General features: G+C 43.9%; 4 protein-coding genes across 11 annotated transcripts in view; 3 read left to right on the forward strand and 1 right to left on the reverse strand.

Annotated features, from left to right (window-relative positions):
• The window catches only part of shroom2a (shroom family member 2a), a 29,721-nt gene extending 25,585 nt beyond the window's left edge, over positions 1-4,136 (forward strand). For all 5 annotated transcript variants that reach the window (XM_052072991.1, XM_052072992.1, XM_052072993.1 and 2 more), the window contains 4 exons: positions 323-811; positions 1,147-1,318; positions 1,463-1,735; positions 1,969-4,136. In XM_052072991.1, the coding sequence (XP_051928951.1) occupies positions 323-811; positions 1,147-1,318; positions 1,463-1,735; positions 1,969-2,241 (1,207 nt within the window). In that variant the 3' untranslated portion in view covers positions 2,242-4,136. The remainder of the gene's footprint in view (positions 1-322; positions 812-1,146; positions 1,319-1,462; positions 1,736-1,968) is intronic.
• Positions 4,137-4,283: 147 nt separating this feature from the next.
• cldn34a (claudin 34a) lies at positions 4,284-7,128 on the forward strand. Of its 2 annotated transcripts, none has more exons than XM_052073112.1 (2): positions 4,284-4,990; positions 5,687-7,128. In XM_052073112.1, exon 2 carries the CDS (start codon positions 5,788-5,790, stop codon positions 6,496-6,498), a length of 711 nt encoding a protein of 236 aa, XP_051929072.1. In that variant the 5' UTR covers positions 4,284-4,990; positions 5,687-5,787; the 3' UTR covers positions 6,499-7,128. The 2 variants fall into 2 exon arrangements, with proteins under 2 accessions (XP_051929072.1, XP_051929071.1); XM_052073111.1 differs by having other exon boundaries at positions 4,284-4,365.
• Positions 7,129-10,200: 3,072 nt separating this feature from the next.
• On the reverse strand, positions 10,201-11,469 carry LOC127605526 (putative claudin-24). Its single transcript, XM_052073117.1, has one exon. It carries the CDS (start codon positions 11,226-11,228, stop codon positions 10,581-10,583), a length of 648 nt encoding a protein of 215 aa, XP_051929077.1. The 5' UTR covers positions 11,229-11,469; the 3' UTR covers positions 10,201-10,580.
• Positions 11,470-13,328: 1,859 nt separating this feature from the next.
• The window catches only part of wwc3 (WWC family member 3), a 29,620-nt gene continuing 23,416 nt past the window's right edge, over positions 13,329-19,532 (forward strand). For all 3 annotated transcript variants that reach the window (XM_052073003.1, XM_052073004.1, XM_052073005.1), the window contains exon 1: positions 13,329-14,102. In XM_052073003.1, the coding sequence (XP_051928963.1) occupies positions 13,951-14,102 (152 nt within the window). In that variant the 5' untranslated portion in view covers positions 13,329-13,950. The remainder of the gene's footprint in view (positions 14,103-19,532) is intronic.

Genomic DNA, 19,532 nt, shown 5'->3' on the forward strand with positions numbered 1-19,532 from the left:
TCCTATAAAATTGTCAATGTCTATTTGAGACGTCCTCATATTCAGGGTAAAAGATTTCAAAATGAAAGACTGAAAGAAAAAAAAAAGTACAAATTCGGTCTGATTCCCAAAGAGGTTTCATTCCATTCCATCTGCTTTCTAGTAAATTTCTAACTTGATAGATTCATAAAACAGAGCAGCGCGTTTTGATCTTCTTGTCACTGGGCATGGAAAAACTCTCTGCCATCATTCAGTGACATCACATGAAATCACATGAATGTGGCCACAGGAAATTTTTTCCTCCTCCCCAAACTATTTTCACTGTGTTTTCTTTCCATTCCAGGATGGAAAACGGGACGGAAAAGCCATGCAGCGCGGTGAAGAAAGTGCCCGTCAGGATCGTGCGCTCTCAGGGAATGCCGGAGACGGAGAACGGGAGGACGTTTCCGCGGCCTGACGAGGCATCTGCGGCCGGAACGGGCGGTCCTGATATTAGCAAGCTCGGCAGATTGGGAGCCAGTGGGCAGGACTCGGTCTTCTGCACTTTCACTCGGCAGAAAGAACTCGATGAACCTGGTGTGACTTCGGACCAGCCCGAGAGGGACGCCGCCACCCCGACGATGTCTGAAGAGCAGAAGAGGGAGGAGCTGGCCCGCGACATCATGGACAAGGACAAGTCGCTGGCTGACATCCTGGACCAGAGCAAGATGAAAACCACCATGGACCTGATGGAGGGCCTGTTCCCTCAGGGCGAGCAGCTGCTGGAAGGAGCTCACCAACGCAAGAAAGCACCCGCCAAACCCCCGAACGCCACCCGGCAGGCTGAGGAAAGGTCAGGAATTTTCAACTCGGGTCTGGAATAGGGCTAAAATGATGAATCAGATAACTTAAATAATGCCACAGACTCAGTCATCACTTTGTGGAGAAATAAGATGATGCGACAAGAGGAAAGTTTAAGACGAAACAACAACAAAAAATGCGCCTTTTATACACAAGCCACAAAAAAAGGGCACTAAATATGCGGACTGGCTAACCGTTAGCCAGTTCACAGCCAGCCACGAATCTCAGCTAGCAACATTCAACTCTCACTCTTTGGGGGGCTGTCTTTGGAAGAGTATCAAACATGTCATGGTCATTGCAATGACAATGTTATGATCCTTATTCCAGGGAGAAGGAAGACAGCATGGCGGCGGCGGTTGCCTTGGTGACCAGCTCTGCGTATTACAGCACGTCGGCCCCCAAAGCTGAGCTTCTCATCAAAATGAAAGACATGCAGGAGCAGAACGAGGACTACGACGACTCGGAGGACGAACTGGACATGGATCTGGCGAACAAGAAAGTACGACACACTCCTCACAAAATCACAAATTAGTCTTGATGAGCAGTGTGAAAGGGGCTGCTGCGCAGTACATGGTAAAAAAAAAAATTGTCCTGTGTATGAAAAAGTTGAAATTCACCATTGAATGCGTTGGATCTGGTGCAGCAAGAGCTGATGGACAGCTTGAGCAAGAAGCTTCAGGTCCTGCGCGAAGCCCGTCAAAGCCTGCAGGAGGACGTGCTGGACAACAACGCGCTGGGAGACGAGGTGGAGGCTCGCGTCCAGCAGGTGTGCAAGCCCAACGAGCTGGACAAGTTCCGCATGTTCGTGGGCGACCTGGACAAGGTGGTGAGCCTGCTGCTCTCGCTGTCGGGCCGCCTGGCCAGGGTGGAGAACGCCCTCAACAGCCTGGACGAGGAGGCCACGCCCGAGGAGCGGGTACGTACAAACGCTTACTTGAAACATGAAGGTGAAGACGTGAGACTCATTTAGAAGTTGTACTCAGAATACACAGGATTTCGATGCAAATATGGAAATGTCTGGAATTGGATTGAATACATTTGCATGTCTGGAAAAGTATAGATGACTCCCAGCTCCACAGCATGAGATGGCTCTTCTTCATCACCACCCCACCCCCCCCCCCCCCCCCGCCCGCCTTTTTTTCCCTCCAGCGCACGCTGACGGAGAAGCGCAAGCTGCTGATACGGCAGCACGAGGACGCCAAGGAGCTGAAGGACAACCTGGACCGGCGCGAGAGGGCCGTTTACGACATCCTGGCCAGCTACCTGCCCGAGGACGGCATGGCCGACTACGAGCACTTTGTCAAGATGAAGTCGGCGCTCATCATCGAGCAGCGCAAGCTGGAGGACAAAATCAAGCTGGGCGAAGAGCAGCTCAAGTGCCTGCTGGACAGTTTGCCCATCGAGCAGCGCTTGGCTTTTTGAAATGCTTGCTGTAAGGTGCACCTCGCTTCCACCGGGGGCCGCCAGTGTCTGAGGTATTTCTCTGTCGGCCCCAACACAGCTGCCTGAAGAAAGATGCTGCTTTTTCTCGGCACCTGTGTTGAATGCAGTGAAACCCCTTTTTATCGTGGGGGAATACGCTACACACTCACCCGTGACACATGAAAACCTGCGGTATAAAGAGACCAGATACAAAAATGTCTTTTTTTTTCTTTCTTTTTTTGGGGGGGCCACACAAAATAGAAGAGATTGAAACACTTGCACAGTGGTGCCTTGAGACACAAGTAAACAAGCTTATTATTTTCAAAAATTGTTTTTGTTTTCACTTGCAAACATTTGACATGCAATCGCGATATGACAGCAGTTACCACAGTTCACTTTGTTTCACAGCAAGTAGCAATTTGGCTGATCGGGAATAATTCGTCCCCAAAAAAATTTCAAGTTGCTGAATGCCACTCCTTTGAAGTTTACTGTCAAACTGAACAAAACACCAAGAGAATTACATCTTGTGTATTCTAAACAAACACACAACTTCGCCTTCTGCCAGCTTAATATTAACGCACACAAACGGTGCCTCAACACACACACAGACTGACAATTGAGTAATACAATTCTCACAGGCATATATTCTTTATCCTCCCGACAAATTATAGCAGCGAACTGAGTCAGAGTCGGTGTGAACCTTTTTTGTTTGACTGCATGACAGCATTACTCTGCCCCTCAGTGGCGAAGTCAAACACATCAGAAGGTGCCAAATAAATTCCTCGTGATGCACAAACAAAGAAAAAAAATACTATGATAGCGTGCTAATTTGTCATTGAAAAACACGTTGAAAGCATTTTTTTTGAGGGGCGGATAGGAATGGATTCATGGTACATGCATTCATTTCATTGGGGAAAGATGACTTAGTGTTTTGAGTTATGAACATGGTCACGGAATGAATTCATCTTGTATCTCAAGGCACCCCTGTATTTTCAAAAACCAAAATGTTTACCCAAATCCTACTCTCGCAGCAATATTCACACGCACATACTGTATTCTATCGGCTCTCTGGGAACGACTACTGTTACTTAATAATAAGAAAAGTTTTGGATCATCTCTGCCCCTTCTTCTATTTGGCTACATCTCTTTCAGTAGAGCTCAGTGCTGCTCGGCAAGTTGTGGCACAAAGAGGTACTACAGTGATAATGCACAACTCTTTGTTTGACTGAATAAAAAAAAAAAAAAAGAATTTACGGTGAAAAATCCACGATAGAGCTGGGACATGAAATGAACCGTGATGCAACGGGGGTTCACTGTATCCTTAATTTCATTTTTTTTTTTTTAGTAATTTATTGTAGCCTTTGGATCGGCACATCAGGCGGACAACACCAGAGCTGCCACGTGAGCTCGGAATAACCACTATTTATCATCTTTTCATACCAGGCATTTCCTATTTTTTTTCCTCTCCTGGTCCAACAGCTACTGGCCTTGAAGTGAACCCCCCGGCCCCCACCACCACCTCTGTTGTTGACATTTTACAGAGCACTTGGCCGCACAGGAGATGCACTTGACATTCAGTAACAAGTGCCTGTCGCTAACCACGCTGACGCCAACGTCCAAACCAGGGCCCTGCTAAATTGAAGAAATGTTTATTGTTCTATATTATGAACATTTGTGAGTTTTTATAATAATTTCTCAGACTTTTTTGGGGGGGAGGTTGTTTTTTTTAGAATTGCATGGCGGGCCGAAACAAAAGTTTTAAAGTGTTGTATGTCTCCCACCCGTCTTTCACGGCCCTCTTGTGCGTAGCTTCCACTCAGGCGCACAGAAAAATCATTCCCGATTTGCTTGAAAATCCTTATGGGGAAAATTAAATTCAAATGTCCAAAAATCTCCTCGTTGCCCCTTTTTTCTTCTTCTTTTTTTTTGTGGTTAGTGCATTTTTCCAGGTGCCCCGCTCATTCGTGTCACTCATTAACTCAGCCAAGCCCTGCTGGGCTGCTGATAGTGTGACAGTTACTTGAACATCTTTTACAGTTGCAAGGTCTGCTCGGTGCTGTCGACTCCTTGTTTTCTAAAGGGCCTACATTTGGAAATGTTCACCCTGGATGGACGTCTTTACGGGTAACTACTGCCACTTGAACTCAGCACAATTGTAAATGTGAAGTTTGTTGTGTTGTGTCGTTAATGTACCATTTATCTTAGGCTTCTATTCAAGGATTGACATTCCATTAGGCATGCAATCTTATGACGGCCAATATCAAAATAATCACAATTTTCTCAATTATCCCTGAGCAAATGTTCTCATTCTGCTAGCTTGACGCTAACGTATAATGCAGAGCGCCATAGATGAGCTCGTGGAAATTAGCGTAATTATAAATCTTCAAACATCGGCTAGTTTAGCACATATGAAGCAGCAATTCTTATGGTCCGGTATTGATCAGCTGCATTAAAAAAAACAACAACATTTCCGACAATTAGCCCGTTTTTTCAATCACTCTGCCTTGGTCTAATGATATGGAAACATTTGTTTTACAAATGGTCCCATCGGAGCTGTTGCCACGTTGGCGTTGTGGTGGGGGGAAAAAAGCTCCTACTAACTAAAATATGTCACCCTGTTGACGGCATCCATCTTTAAACGTGTGACAGTGATATCCTGGAATCAACATGTCAGGCCTCTCCCCAACATCATCGCCACCAATTCATCAAACGTTGCTCGGCTGAATGTGAATCCGACTCTAATTGAATGGTACGTCTCTTTCTTCTTTATATGTACTGGATATATGGCGCACCTCCACTTGGCGACATACAGTATTTCATTCAGCAAGCTGAGTGGCTGCTGTTAACAAATTCTGAAAGGTTTTTACTCCATTTGATATTTCACTGCAACAGAGTGGACAATGTCCAACGACGCGCACATTGTGATGAAATTACGACTTATTTGTGTAAAATATTCTGCTGTTTCAGATTCTAATGAAGCAAGTCAGAAAATTGGTATGAATCTCATTGAAGTACTTATGACTCCTTGTAGTTGGGAAAGGAGTGTGTCTGACATGCCAAAATCAGATACAGTACTTACTTTATGTGATTACTTTGAAGCGCACCAAAGAAACTTTGTTGTGATTTTGACCCAGGAATGCGTTGCCAACAACGTGATCAGAGAGACAAGCTGCTTTAAAAGCAGTTGGCAAAATTTCATTCCTCCTTGAGAGTTGTACATTTTTCCATTTTGTGTTTCGTAAGGCGCATTCATTATGCATTTTGTCCACTTTAGCTCGCCATCATCACTTCATCTGATTTTTTTTTTTTAATGAGTTTAAAAAGTAGGGCCCACACATGCCTGGTGAGTGACATGGGTGGCAGCGAATGTACTGGTAAGTGTGGAATGCAAGAAATAATGATACATCATTTGTTAATGATGCTTTGTTTATATTCATATACGCAGCTGTCCCGAGACAAAATTCTCCTCAGGGAGACAAAGCAAGAGCAACCTTGACCCTTGACCTCATCTTCATCATCATCATCCTCATCCTCATCATTATCAACATGTTGTTCCTGGCGCACACAGGCCATTGGCAATTTTTGGGCTTGCTGGTCGGCTGCCTGGCGTGGATCCTCACCATGGCCACGACGGGCATGGACGAGTGGCGCCTGTGGCACTTGCACCCCGACAACTGCACGTCCATCATCACCTCGGGCGTGGCCTGGGTAGGCATCTGGCGAGCTTGCTTCCACAGCCATGCTTTACCCAAGATGGAAAACTGCCAGACTATGACCATATCGGATCGTTTTGTCCCGGTGGAAATACGGGTGGCGCAGGTTCTCATGGCGCTGGCCATGTTGGGCGGCCTGGCGGGCAATGCCGCCGCAGTCCAGGCGGTGAGGCGGGTTTACTTCACAATGGAGTGTCGGAGCGGTGTGCGTGCAGCCTTCATCCTTGCGGGCACGCTCTATCTCCTCAGCGCGGCTCTCGTCCTCGTGCCCCTGGTGTGGAACGCGAGCGCCGTGGTGAACAACGCTACTATCCCCTTCCCGCCCCGCTTCAGGCTTCCCGACGCTCCCGCCGGCCAGCAAGTGGGCACGGCTGTCAGGGTGGGTTTCGTGGCCGCTGTCCTCATGATTGTCAGCAGTCTGCTGTTTCTCGCCCACCGGCACGTGTGGAGGGCCCTCGGACCCGAGCTGCATGGAAGGGGGATGGCAGAGGAGAACAAGCAAGGCAGGGATAATCCCGCTTTTCATGCTGATCGAGTGTCGTGATGAGAAAATGATATAAATCCACCCGTTTTTATTCATCTCAGACAGATTTTGGACTAACGATGCCGCTTTACTCGCCCTGGCGAGAAGAGACGCCACAGGTGGCCATTTTACGTTGCCACTCACTAAGAGGGCCAAACTTGAATCCTGTACATTGATTTAGCTGTGGTGTTTTCATGTTATTTTCTGTCTCTTTGGTGAAAATGGCGTATGTGTGGCGTACGGTTATACCTGCTTGTCTGGAAGAAGCGCTACATGCAAATTTCATAGGTAAGAATGCGATTGCAAATTTTCTCTTTTAAAGTATATTTCCGACAACTGCTCAAAGATTCGTCTGCATCATGTCAGAACCATTAACAAAGAATTGAAAGCGAAAATTTGCTACAAAATGTAAACCCAACTTCACTAAGTCACGATTCACGGTGGGCGATGCAAACAGTGAAGTTATAACGCACACTGATAAATGTTTTTAGCGAAAATAAACTATAACTGTCACTAACAATGGCAATGTAAGATGTCTGCCGTTTGACTTCGCCACAAAGGGCTATTTGTTAATCCATCATGTACCAAAGTCTCCCACGCCAAAAAAAAAAAGTAAGCAGCATAAAATATGGATATCGAAATGGACAATGTGATGTATGAGGCATGTTACTGGGTCAGCTCGACAATGTGAACTTGGATGTAGGAGGCTAACACGTGAGCTTTTGGAGAAGGGGGGGCTGCCAGCCAGCCATCCAGTGAAGAGAAAAGCAGCGAGCGGTGGCGGCCCACTCGGGCCAAACAAAAGGCTGTTGAGCAGCCGTCAGAAACATAAGTCCAGCCCGAGTGGAGCAAGAGTGCGGCACGAGTGGCGCTCGGGAGTGCTGAAGGAAGACAAACTCCCTAAAAGTGAAGGAGCACAACGTTCCCGGCGCACAATCTCCCACATTTGCAGATAAGGCTGACATGACTGGTCCTTCTTATCTATTCTGCCGTGTCATTTATCAGAAGAGTAACCCTGCAGACTTAAATGCAAGCAAGCAACCAACGTTATATAATATATATATATATATATATATATATATATATATATATATATATATATATATATATTTGAAAAATAATTCTGAGAAATCAGTTCAATGGCATAATTTTAAAAACCATGTCGATGTGTTTTGTAACTGGTTGTCCAAGCGGTATGATGTGATCTTCCACGTGTACTCGACTTTCCCGCAATAAGCCCACAAGATTTGTGACGGTGATAAAAATGTGATCTCTGAACCCCAACTGATATTTATCGAATCAAATCTTCCATCTTGCATCTTTTACGACAATGTTTTTACTGCCCATGCCAAGATAAAGAATTCTGATTGTAATGGTCAGTTTTCATGGCACGTCTTCTATTGTGCTTTTTAGGTGTCATTGTAAGCAGCGGTAGGGTACTCGAATATCTGTACTACACTGCAGGATTTATTTTCCTGATGGCTTTTTAACGATATCTGTACTTTTGATTCCTTATTTTGTCGAAATCGGCTCATTATTCAAAGGCTTTAAAAAAAAACTTGAAAGCACATTTCAGGATCTCTACTTTTTCACTTTTACTTAAGTAAAGGATTTGAAATCCGTACTTCTGCTTTCACTCATCTTTTTCAAGAGTCTTTTTAAAAAAAATATCTGTACTTCCGCTGAAGTACCGCGTATTTTGCCACCCCTGATTATGGAACTTCATTCTTCCAGCAGCTTTTATTTGTTTGTGTTTCAGTGCATGTAAGCGGGAGGCCATTTTCTGAGCCTACGGGGGACGAATAATCCCAAACAACATCTCGTGTGTGTTTTTCCCCCTGCTGCCCAAACTCAGCGGGTAAGATGTGCACCCTGCTAAGAGACGTCTATTTGTGTCCAATCTGCACTAATGGAGATCATTCCTGGTCATATTATACCCTGCAAGTAATACAATCATCTAGCTACTTTTTTTCCCCCGGTTTATCTCTGATTAGAAATGCCCCAATAAATTACAAATGGATCACTGTAGCGCTGACGATTACAGCGATAATGTATTCAGTTACAGGCCGAATATTTAGTTGATGAGCCTTCAGTGGGGACTTTTTCTTCATACCATGACTCTCACGTGGCAATCACATAAACCATCAATACGGAGCAGTTCACACTACAATTATTGAATAATGTTACAAAACATATCCAGTAAGATTAAAATGAAATGCAGTGTAGTCCCCAAAGTTTCAAGACATGTTTTGCTCGTTCAAATTGTCTGGAACATATTTTTCTCTGGTCAACCAATCAAAATCAATTTGTGACAAACCAGGTCAAATAACTTCTGAAATTCTTGACGCGAGCTTTCCAGGTCTGTCATTATTTCATCAATAGACTCTTGTATGCTAACAGAATGACTGGAGGGACGAATAAATCTAAACTAAGCTTCAGAAACGAACAAACTTTTAAATGACATATGACTAAAGCAGAGCCATTGGGAAAACAAGCTAACTAGCTTGAATGATTCTTTTCGTCTTCTTCTCTATCACAGTCATTTTAATGTGTGACGTGTTTATCGAAAGTGAGTTGAATTGCTACCAAGGGAGACGGAATTCCGGCTGAAATGTACATTTCAACAGGTAAATTGATTAGGAAATACACACAGAATTTACATCATTATTGGGGACTGGCTAATGGATGCTGCGCTATAGCGGTGATGCTAGCTCAAAGGCTAGCCAATGTGCTTTCTCAAATTACTCATCGCGTAATTTAATGTGGGAAAATGTCTTCCTTCTGTCCCTTTACAAGTGTCTACTGTGTTATTCGAGAGGTTTGCAACTGTTTAGGACGTCCACTTGTTTTCTCCTCCTCAACCACAGATTCCGCTGAATTCATTTATATTTTTGAGGAGGAGGAAAATATACCAAATAAAAACGAAACCTTGATGTAGCAGCGCGGGGCCAAAAACAACGTTTTGTCATATTTTCACTTCAAATCAGCGATGTAGTCACTCGTTTTCTGCCCAAACATTATGAAAAGGTCAATTAGCCTCCTCTGATGAGAGCAAACGCCACATGTTGTATGTTTGTGCAATCGTTGCTTTCCAGTGACGCCGGCGGCCTCTGACCTTTTGGCAAAGCCATGTAATTAAGTGAAAGCGGGGGGAGAAGGAGAGCCACCTGCAGCGCATTCTTCGCAGTGTGCGCCGCCCATTAAGGCGTTCATTAAACGCAGCTTAACTGGGCCGGCGAACAGGAAATGCGATGGATTTAGGCTCACGCTGCGTTTCCACCAACGGCAAAACAGACGGCGGGTTCCGAGTGACTGACAGGCAATCAGAAGCGTAGGAAAGTGTGCTCGCTTTCGTTACGATCAGACTGCTGATTAACTCTTATTATACAACAATATCCAGTTTTAACTTGAGCCCCGCCTAGAAAACCTCCCACTGGTAAAGGACCAAGACTGTATTAAAGATGGACAAACGTTGAAATGACTCACGTAACGTTAAAACGATTCATTTGAATCATTCAGCACATAAAGCAAATTTTACAAGCAGAATATTTTAACTCCAGCTCTGCCTGGAAACTTGTTCCACTGATCCAGCAAGAATGTAACTTGAATGTTCTTGATGATCATACAGCATTTAAACAATAATACACAATAGTTTTAGCTTCAGTCCCCGCAAAGAAAATATCCCGCCGAGAGTGCCAACGATGCTTCAATGACTAACACATGTAAACTCGATATGATTTATTGTCATCATTCAGCACGTAGAACAAATTATACTACAATGTACACTTTTAGTGCACATTTTACAATCTGGATATTTTCGCTCAAGCATCACCTAGAAACATTTCACTGATACAGGAAGAATAGAATGCCACCAAAAAAAAATGGAGGCATGATATGATTCTTAAAGATCACAGAGGACATAAATATATCATACACAATCTAGTTTTAGCTTGATATGTGCCGTTGACACAGGACCAAAACACACTTTGTTCATTTTTACAGATGACAGCAGCTTCTATTGGGGTATTTCCATCTCTATGTTCATGTCAAAAGTGAAAGATGTTGATCAATGCTTGATTACGATGTTTTCCTGTGATTTGCGTTCATACGTACTCAGCCCGGGCCAGCACCGTGTTCATCACCTGGTACCTCCTCTGCGGGCCAGCCGCAGGGGGCGGCTCTCGGCCGGCTGAGCGGGAGGCGAGCACCAGAAGGAGTCCGGCCACGGCCAGGAGGAATCCTCCCGCCCATCCGCAGAACAGGGCGTCGCCAAACTCCCAGCGCGGCACCACGTCGGGCAGCGTGTCGTCGAAGAAGCGCACCACGGCCAGGTGGGCCACGTAAGAAACGGGGATCAAACACAGAACCCCGGAGAGCATCCCCAGCAACCCGCCCGTGGTGCCCAACGTCCTCTTGGCGCCGTCCTCCTCGCACCCGTTGACCAGCGACACGCCGGGGATGGCCACCAGGAAGCCCAGGGCGCCCACTGCCAGGGAGGCGCATGTGAGCACACGGCCCAGCTTGAGATCTGGCGAGAGGCCCAGCAGGCCGTCGTACGCCCGGCACTCCATGCTGCCCATGTCCTGGACCACGCAGGTCTCCCACAGGCCCAGCTCGTAGCTCTCCACGGGCAGCAGGGAAGTGGACATGCTTAGCCAGCGCGGGGATACGGTGGCCCCCAGGACGCACAGCCACGCGCCGACGTACAGCAGCATGCCCAGAAGCTCCAGGGCGCGGGCACACTCGTCCATTGGCTTGACCGAGAGGTGCTTGCTAAGAGGCTGGAGGGCCCGGGAGCTCCTGGCACCAAGTGCTGCCACTCGGAGGAGAGCTCATCCTCAACTGGAGGGAGGGAGGCGAGGAGGAAGGCGAGCAGGGGGGGGACAGCCTTCTTCTCTGTGGCCCTCCCTGCTCCTTGTGCCATGGGCAGCGGGGGCAAAGCTGCTGACTTCTCCGCAGGGGTAGCAAAAGTGCCACCACTTGGTTTGTACCACACAATCATTTTCAACCAAATAATGAAATCTACAACAACAACAACAAATTTAAAAAAAACGAATGAAACGTCCAGACAAAATTGATGGTACCCCCCAAAAAAGATGAAAAATAATTTGAGCCTAGAAAGAAGAAACCAAAGTGTGTCCTCTAATTAACATCACAGGTATCTTCAAACTTGTAAGCAGTCAGTGTTCAGAGCTATGTGCACAGATGCAAAAATGAAGTATAGCAAAAAAAAAAACACAACAAAAACAATGTCCCTGGGCTCTGTGATGTTTTGGGGCTGCTTTGCTCCATCTAGCACAGGGTGTCTTGAATCTGTTCTGGGCACAGTGAAAGCTCAAGACCGCTGTGACCACTCCCACAGTTCCACAGAACTCACTGATTCAACCTAGTCTGCATTCGTCTGCGAAATAGCGCCGAGATAAAAACACAGCACCTAGTTTTATTGAATTTATGAAACACATTTTTCCTGAAAATGTCCAAATCATGCTTCCTTTTTAAATTAACATTGTCGACAGGCCGCAAACACTGCGGCTTATTGTGCTGTGTTCATAAGGGCGTGACGTGGCCTGTGAGAAAGGATCTGTGGGAGAAGGCAGTAGATCCCAGAGTGGGTGTGAGATGGATGGGATGTAAAACACACACACACATACACACACACACACACACACACACTATGCAGGAGATAAAAATCTGAGATAAACTCCCCCTCAGGTGGAGAACAAACGCTCAGCTGACTGCTGTGACGTCTCTCTCTCTCTCTCTCTCTCTCTCTCTCTCTCTCTCTCTCTCTCTCTCTCTCTCTCTCTCTCTCTCTCTCTCTCTCTCTCTCTCTCTCTCTCTCTCACACACACACTAGTGGTGATAAGTGGTCAAATAAAAATACTTGTTAACTTTGCTTAAGTAGAATTCTCAGCTATCTGTAATCTTGAGGTTTTTTTTGTTCGGTTTATCCTTTTATTTCCTACATTTGAGAACAGATATCTGCACTTGGAAATTCAGACAGTAACGATGCTTTGCACGCCACTAATCATGAGGTCTTCACAACCGTATACTGCACTAACAAAAATCCAATTTTCACCATGGCTGAGCGACATGACAAAAAAAGGAAAAAAAGATGAGTGCATAATTGTTCCTATCGCGGTATCTCAATTATTAACACGATTTATTTTTAATAAACACGAGTTAGTGAATTATATCCACATATGAAGCATTATCCATCCATCCATTTTCTGATGGATCTCATCTTCACAATGGCCGCGGGTGTGCTGAAGCCTATCCCAGCTACCTTCGAGCAGTAGGCGGGGTGAAAAAAAATAATACAGATAAAAATGAGGAGGGGGGGGGCTATGCTTCTGTTCATATGATGTAATGTTTAACTCCAACCAAGAGATGGCAGCAGTGGCTATTTTTGAGAGGCTCTAAGAAGTCTCGCATTCAAAAAGCCGTATTGAGGAAGCGGTGTGACGGCAAATGATTTAAAATAGTTTTTAAAATGTGTTTTACAGATTAAATAAACAAAAATATGAGACAAATTGTCACACACCAAAAACTAAAATGGAAAGGTCAACTCCGATTTCAAGCTTGATTGAGTAGATATTCTCAGTGCTGATCACCGTGTTCGACCGGAAGCTTTTTGCGATCACTTAACGCGACGAGATCATATCATCGCTCAACTGTATTTTCACCAAGATTACAATAGTTAAAAATAATGGAATAACTAAAACAAAAAATGGTCAGCCTAACCATAAACTGCAAAAAAAAAAACCAACGAAAAATTAATGACATAATTTTACTCGGTGTTAGGTGCAATACACACATTTTGCCTTGGGTGCCGCCAATGTATAACAACAATTTCAAGCCTTCACATTTTGTACTGAAGGGAAAACTTGTTTGTTTTGGGGAAACTATTTGCCCGAGTTGGGATTAATCTTCCTTTAAAAGGTCGAAACGGTCAACAAAATGACAATTTAAGTGAATTGCCTGAGTTTAACGTCACGAATCAGTGAAAATTTAGTGGAAATTATAAAACATGAAGACAAAGTCGAGTGACCGACTTTTCAATAAATAAATAAATAATGTTTCCCCTTTTTTTTCGAAGTGAGGCTTTTTTAAAGTGGACACGGAGGAGGCAGACAAGAGGAGGGGATTGGACAGAAGGGCCAAGTTCGCCTCGCTCGTCCGTTCATTTATGCAAATCCACCCCGGGCCCGAATAAGGACACGGAGGAATGAAACATGGTGGCGGAGGGAGCAGGCCAACATGGAGGCGAGAGCACCGTGAGAGCGTCACCACCGCCGCCTCCTTCTTTGTAAACCGAAAACTTTGCTCACTTCTACCGTTGGGGCGCGATGCGGTGAAGAGGAACGACTGGTTGGCCGGCGTGGGGAGAGAGTGAGAGCAAACGACGACAACGAAGGAAGGAAAGAAGCAACGGGGCTGGAGCCCTCCGCTCAGCAGCGGCGGCCAGCCGCGATGCCGTGGCCGGGCGGAGGCGGCGGCAAGCGGCGAGAGAGCTCCGAGCTACCGCTGCCCGCCGGATGGGAGGAAGCCCGAGACTACGACGGAAGAGTGTTCTTCATCGACCACAACACCCGGCAAACTTCGTGGATAGACCCCAGAGATAGGTAAGAGACTTGAACGCGTCATTTCACACATTTTATTTGAAAGGAATAAGTGACAGAATGATGCTTTGGGATATTTTTTGGGGGGGTTGTTGCTTTTTTTTCCAACGGAGAGGAGTTGACGTAGATTAAAACCAGTCACCCTAAATACTGCTCACCCCACTGCCTGTCTTGACTTCCTACAAGAGACATTTTACATGTTTTAAATAGTGATCTCCATTCGTTTAAACGCACTCCCATCGTGTGTGTGTGTGTTTGTGTGTGTGTGTGTGTGTATGTATGCGCGCGCGTGTATGACTTCCAATGACCTGCAGCATTCCAGCGTCTCTCGCCTCACGCTATTGTTATCCCCTTTTCTATGTGCTTTATTTCCAATACATCCTTTCCAGTCCAACCAAATACGTGTTCTGACGACCACTTTTGTAAGTGTCTATGCGCGTGCGTGTGCGCGCGCACGTGTTGTCGCGAAAAACTCAATCTCCCAGAAATCCAGGCGAAACTATGCCAGGAATGTTGCTAAAGTTGGGCCGCTGGGAAAAGCCGTGGGGAGGATGCGCGCCTCCACCGGGGACTGGGAATTCACCGAGCACTCACTTTTGAGGGATTGATCGGGAATTTTAAACCGGGTAATTTGAAAGGAGGAATATTATGTTTTCTTACCCACAATTTAAAACATTTCCCAGTTAAAAAAACGTCTTGCGCAGGAATACCCATTGGATCAAGGGGTATAACAATATTTGTATCTTATGTCTGAGCCTGTGATGTGGGTGGGCGACTGTTGCAGGGTGAATGAAGAATACAGATTTTGTTGAGGTCAGAATCTAAAAAAAGTGGAGTTTGCATCTTCTTCCATGCTTGGACTTGAAGTTGAAGACTTGAAATTGTCCATAGGTGTGAATATGAGTGGGAATGAAAAATCATCCCTCAAATCATTTTCAGTCTCTAATTTTAATACGCTCCAAAGTCATTCATTTAATATTCTCTCAGTGAATAAAATGTTATCGAAACTTGGCCCGCGACATTGCCAACCTCAGTCTGTGATCACATCAACCTCCGACCAGCCCTTATTACTTGACAAAGGCAAACGACTGTGGGTACATCGTCTTCCCAAAATCTTTCTCAAAGGTCTTGACATAAGCGATGAACGTAAAAAAAAAAAAAGATGAGCAGATGAGACAGTTTGAGGTGAAAATAAATTTGTATTGTAAGTAACCATTGTGGCTGAGCAGCTTCTTTTGCACTCGGTCAGAATAGTTGCGTGCCAGTCCCATGATTGACGGGTCCGCACTCCAGGGTGTGCGTCCCACCTCTTAGACCAAGTCACTTAGGATCGACTCCAGCTGCCTCCCGTGACCCTAAACAGGATAAGCGGTGTAGAAAATGGACGGATGGCGAAAATTCCAAACATTCTTTTGGTGCCCGCCTGCACTTAGTGCCGCTTGACACTATCCGATCAGAAGTGTGTATTGACATTGGGGTGACTTGACTTACAAGTTTAGCTCACTCCAAGAAAAAGATCAAAGATCAAATTGAAAGATCAAAGCTCAATTGATGTGTGTTGCAAATGTATTCACGCCATTGAAATGAAATAAAGTGTTGTTCATCTGTTCGAGCCCCCCCAAAAAACTCACCATCTTTTTGGGGTGTGTTTTTAGTAAAGCAAGTAACTTTTCGTGGGACGTTAACTTACAAGTTTAATATTGTTCTGTGACCATGCTTGTAATGCAAATGAATTAAATTGTTAACTTGTTCCAGCCTCTCTCAAAATTTTGTCTGTTTTCGAATAAGGAAAATACTGTAGCACTCTATCATTTTGTACTTTTTAAAAACACCGCACAAAAAACAGAATTGAATACACAGACATGGGGGGATATTAGATTCCGATGGCATGTTGACGACGAGCAGAAATATCGCGTTCTTAAAGTCACAGCTCTAAAATATCCTTTTTAAAAATATTTGAGGAAATAAAAATGTCTTTGGATGGAATATTTCGTCCAGAAGAAATGTATACCATATTGAGTTGACCTTGATTTTTCTTGTTAAACGACCAAAGCCAAAGATCCGCCCATGAAACAACTTGAAGCCACTTTTTTTTGGATGAATCGTTTACTCTCTGCCAAACTGTCGCTTGTTATGGACCGATGGCCGTTATCTCGAAAATCAACCAAGGCGGATTAGCAGACTGTATTCAAATGGCAACAAACTAGCATCAAATATGTGCGGGGGGGGGGGATAATACAAGTCGGAAAGGACAGAGGGATTGGTCTCCTGATGAGTGCAAGGCTGGGAGTCTGCTGACTAGCCCGCTGGCTAAAAACACAAGAGCCATTGAAGGCCAAGCATAATTGTCAATGGCCGCCGTGATTCGTGTTGTGGCGCGCTACACGTCGGCCTGCCTCGGGTCGACGTTTCGTCGCTCGCTCGCTGGCTTTGTTGGCTGGCTGGCTGGATGTGTGCGTGAGCTCACAGCATGTCGCCAAAAATTGCATTAAGGCGTGAAAAAGCAATTCCACCCAAACACAGACGGGATTCCTCAGTGTGTTTACCTTCTCGGGGTTCCGTGTGACGCCAGACCGATTGAGACCACTTCAAAACAAATTCCTCAAATAAATAGACTCTTAAGCATGTTCCAATTTTTGTATTTTTTTCATTTTTGTTTAAATGTTTGCGGATATCCATAAATAATAAGAATCAATCGGGTAAATATTTCCAAAAATAAAATGTAATGATTGAGAATTTTCATCAATATAAATAAAGAAAATCACGAGACATATACTGGTAATGAAAATATATATTTTAAATATTCAACGATTTTTAAAAAGAAATTTAAAAAAAGAATTAATCGGGTAAATATTTCCAAAAATAAAATGTAATTATTGAGGATTTTCATCTATATAAATAAAGAAAATCACGAGACATACACTGGTAATGAAAATATATTTTTAAATATTCAACGATTTTTAAAAAGAAATTTAAAAAAATGAATCAATCGGGTAAATATTTCCAAAAATAAAATGTAATGATTGAGAATTTTCAGCAATATAAATAAAGAAAATCACGAGACATATACTGCTAATGAAAATATATTTTTAAATATTCAACGATTTTTAAAAAGAAATTTAAAAAAAGAATCAATCGGGTAAATATTTCCAAAAATAAAATGTAATGATTGAGGATTTTCATCAATATAAATAAAGAAAATCACGAGACATATACTGGTAATGAAAATATATTTTTAAATATTCAACGATTTTTAAAAATAAATTTAAAAAAAAGAATCAATCGGGTAAATATTTCCAAAAATAAAATGTAATGATTGAGGATTTTCCTCAATATAAATAAAGAAAATCACGATACATATACTGGTAATGAAAATATATATTTTTAAATATTCAATGATTTTTAAAAAGAAATAAAAAACAAAAGAATCAATCAGGTAAATATTTCCAAAAATAAAATGTAATGATTGAGAATTTTCATCAATATAAATAAAGAAAATCACAAGACATACACTGGTAATGAAAATATATTTTTAAATATTCAACGATTTTTAAAAAGAAATTTTAAAAAAAAGAATCCATCGGGTAAATATTTCCAAAAATAAAATGTTATGGTTGAGGATTTTCATCAATATAAATAAAGAAAATCACGAGACATATACTGGTAATGAAAATATATATTTTAAATATTCAACGATTTTTAAAAAGAAATTTAATAAAAATACACATGTATTTTGTTTTAGGATTTTTATGACTAAAAAGAAATACATGACATGTGACACAATAAAAAAATAATTGTCCCCCATAAAAATGTACAAATATTTGAATATTTAAAAAAAAAAAAGCCCCCTAAATGGAACCTATTTATTTGCAAGCTCACGCCACCCTCTATTCACGTTTTTCCTTTGGCTTTTTGTCTCGCTGGACCGTCCTGTGCAAAATGTATTTTCATGAAAAAAAATGGTCTTGTCTCAAAGGACATTCGGGGTCTCGGTTCGCTCGGGGGATGCCGCCGCCGCCTCGCGCCGCCGCCCGGGGCTTTTTTGTTCCACTGGAATGAGCGTCATGCTCGGCATGTCTAACACGAACAGCCCAGGGGCTGCGCTTTGCTCACGGTCTCAGACAAAGCGGTCAGAAACGGGCGTATGGGGGGGAGTGGCCTGTGTGGGGGTGCGAGGGCGGGGGGTTAGGGGGTTGTTCCCACGTGTCCATGGGCCGTCCCGGCAGGCCTCCTCGATTAGCTGTGTTATGCAACCCAACGCCCGGCAAAGGCGGGCCATTATGCTGGGGCACAAAGCACGCCAAATTCAATTATTCTGGAAAGGGGTGAGCCGCGTTCGCAGGCGCCCAGAGGTTATTCACATGCGCTGAACCCCGCTTTTTATTTTGCTTCCCGCAGTGTTTTCATTATGTGTTTAGAGGGGGGCGTCACCAACACGCGTTGAGCGCCGTATCATTTATCCCCGTGTTCTTTCTTCAGTTATTTATTTTGAATCCGCTGACTAAAGTACAGTGCTACCTTGACTGCGCGACCCTTGTGAGGATTAAGCGGATCACAAAAACGGTTGGATGGATGGATGGATGCGTACATTGGCTGTTGAGAGCCCTAAATCACAATTTTGTCGTTGTTTTTTAGTTTTCATTTGTGTTACGAGCCACAATTTGCCTTTCAAGCAAGCTGTCTGATGTGATGGAGCGTGAATTTAGTTACTAACTGTATTGAAGTAAAAGTATAATATAATATATAGACATACATACTTTCAAGGCATTTTTGTGACGCGGCAAAGTAGTCAAACATCAATCCATCCATTTTCCAAACTGCTTGATCCTAACAAGGGTTGCGGGGGGTGCTGGAGCCTATCCCAGCCGTCTTCGGGCAGTAGGCGGGGGACACCCTGAATCAGTTGCCAGCCAATCACAAACACGCAAATAGAATTTGAAAACATTTGCAAATAACTGCTGTAGCCCACAGCTCACAGCCAGCCTCTCACACGTGGACTAGCCCGTCACCCCGGTTGCTCTGTCTTTTTTGGTTATGAGCAAAAAAAAAAAACAAAAAAAAAAGGCAGCAGCTGCCAATGCACTTTGCATTCTTTATCGAACACGACTAATAGCCAAACGAAAATAGAAAATGGATCACTCACAGGCAGCATGAAGCAGGCGTGGTTGTTTTAAAATGAATTGGGAGCGGGCGGCCATCCACACAAATGCTAAATACAAACACTCACAAGGAGCATGGGACAGACATTAGTCTAGTCCAGTGGTCACCAACATGGTGCCCGCGGGCACCAGGTAGCCCGTGAAGACCACTTGAGTAGCCCGCCAGTGCCTGGACATTGTGATTTGCTAGTAGAAATTATGATTTAAAAATGCAAACATTGGCAGTACTGTGAGACATTTCGAAACACGATCAAAGTCTGACAATTTAAATCAT

The sequence above is a fragment of the Hippocampus zosterae genome, chromosome 8 (genome assembly GCF_025434085.1).
Source record: "Hippocampus zosterae strain Florida chromosome 8, ASM2543408v3, whole genome shotgun sequence".
NCBI lineage: Eukaryota > Metazoa > Chordata > Actinopteri > Syngnathiformes > Syngnathidae > Hippocampus > Hippocampus zosterae.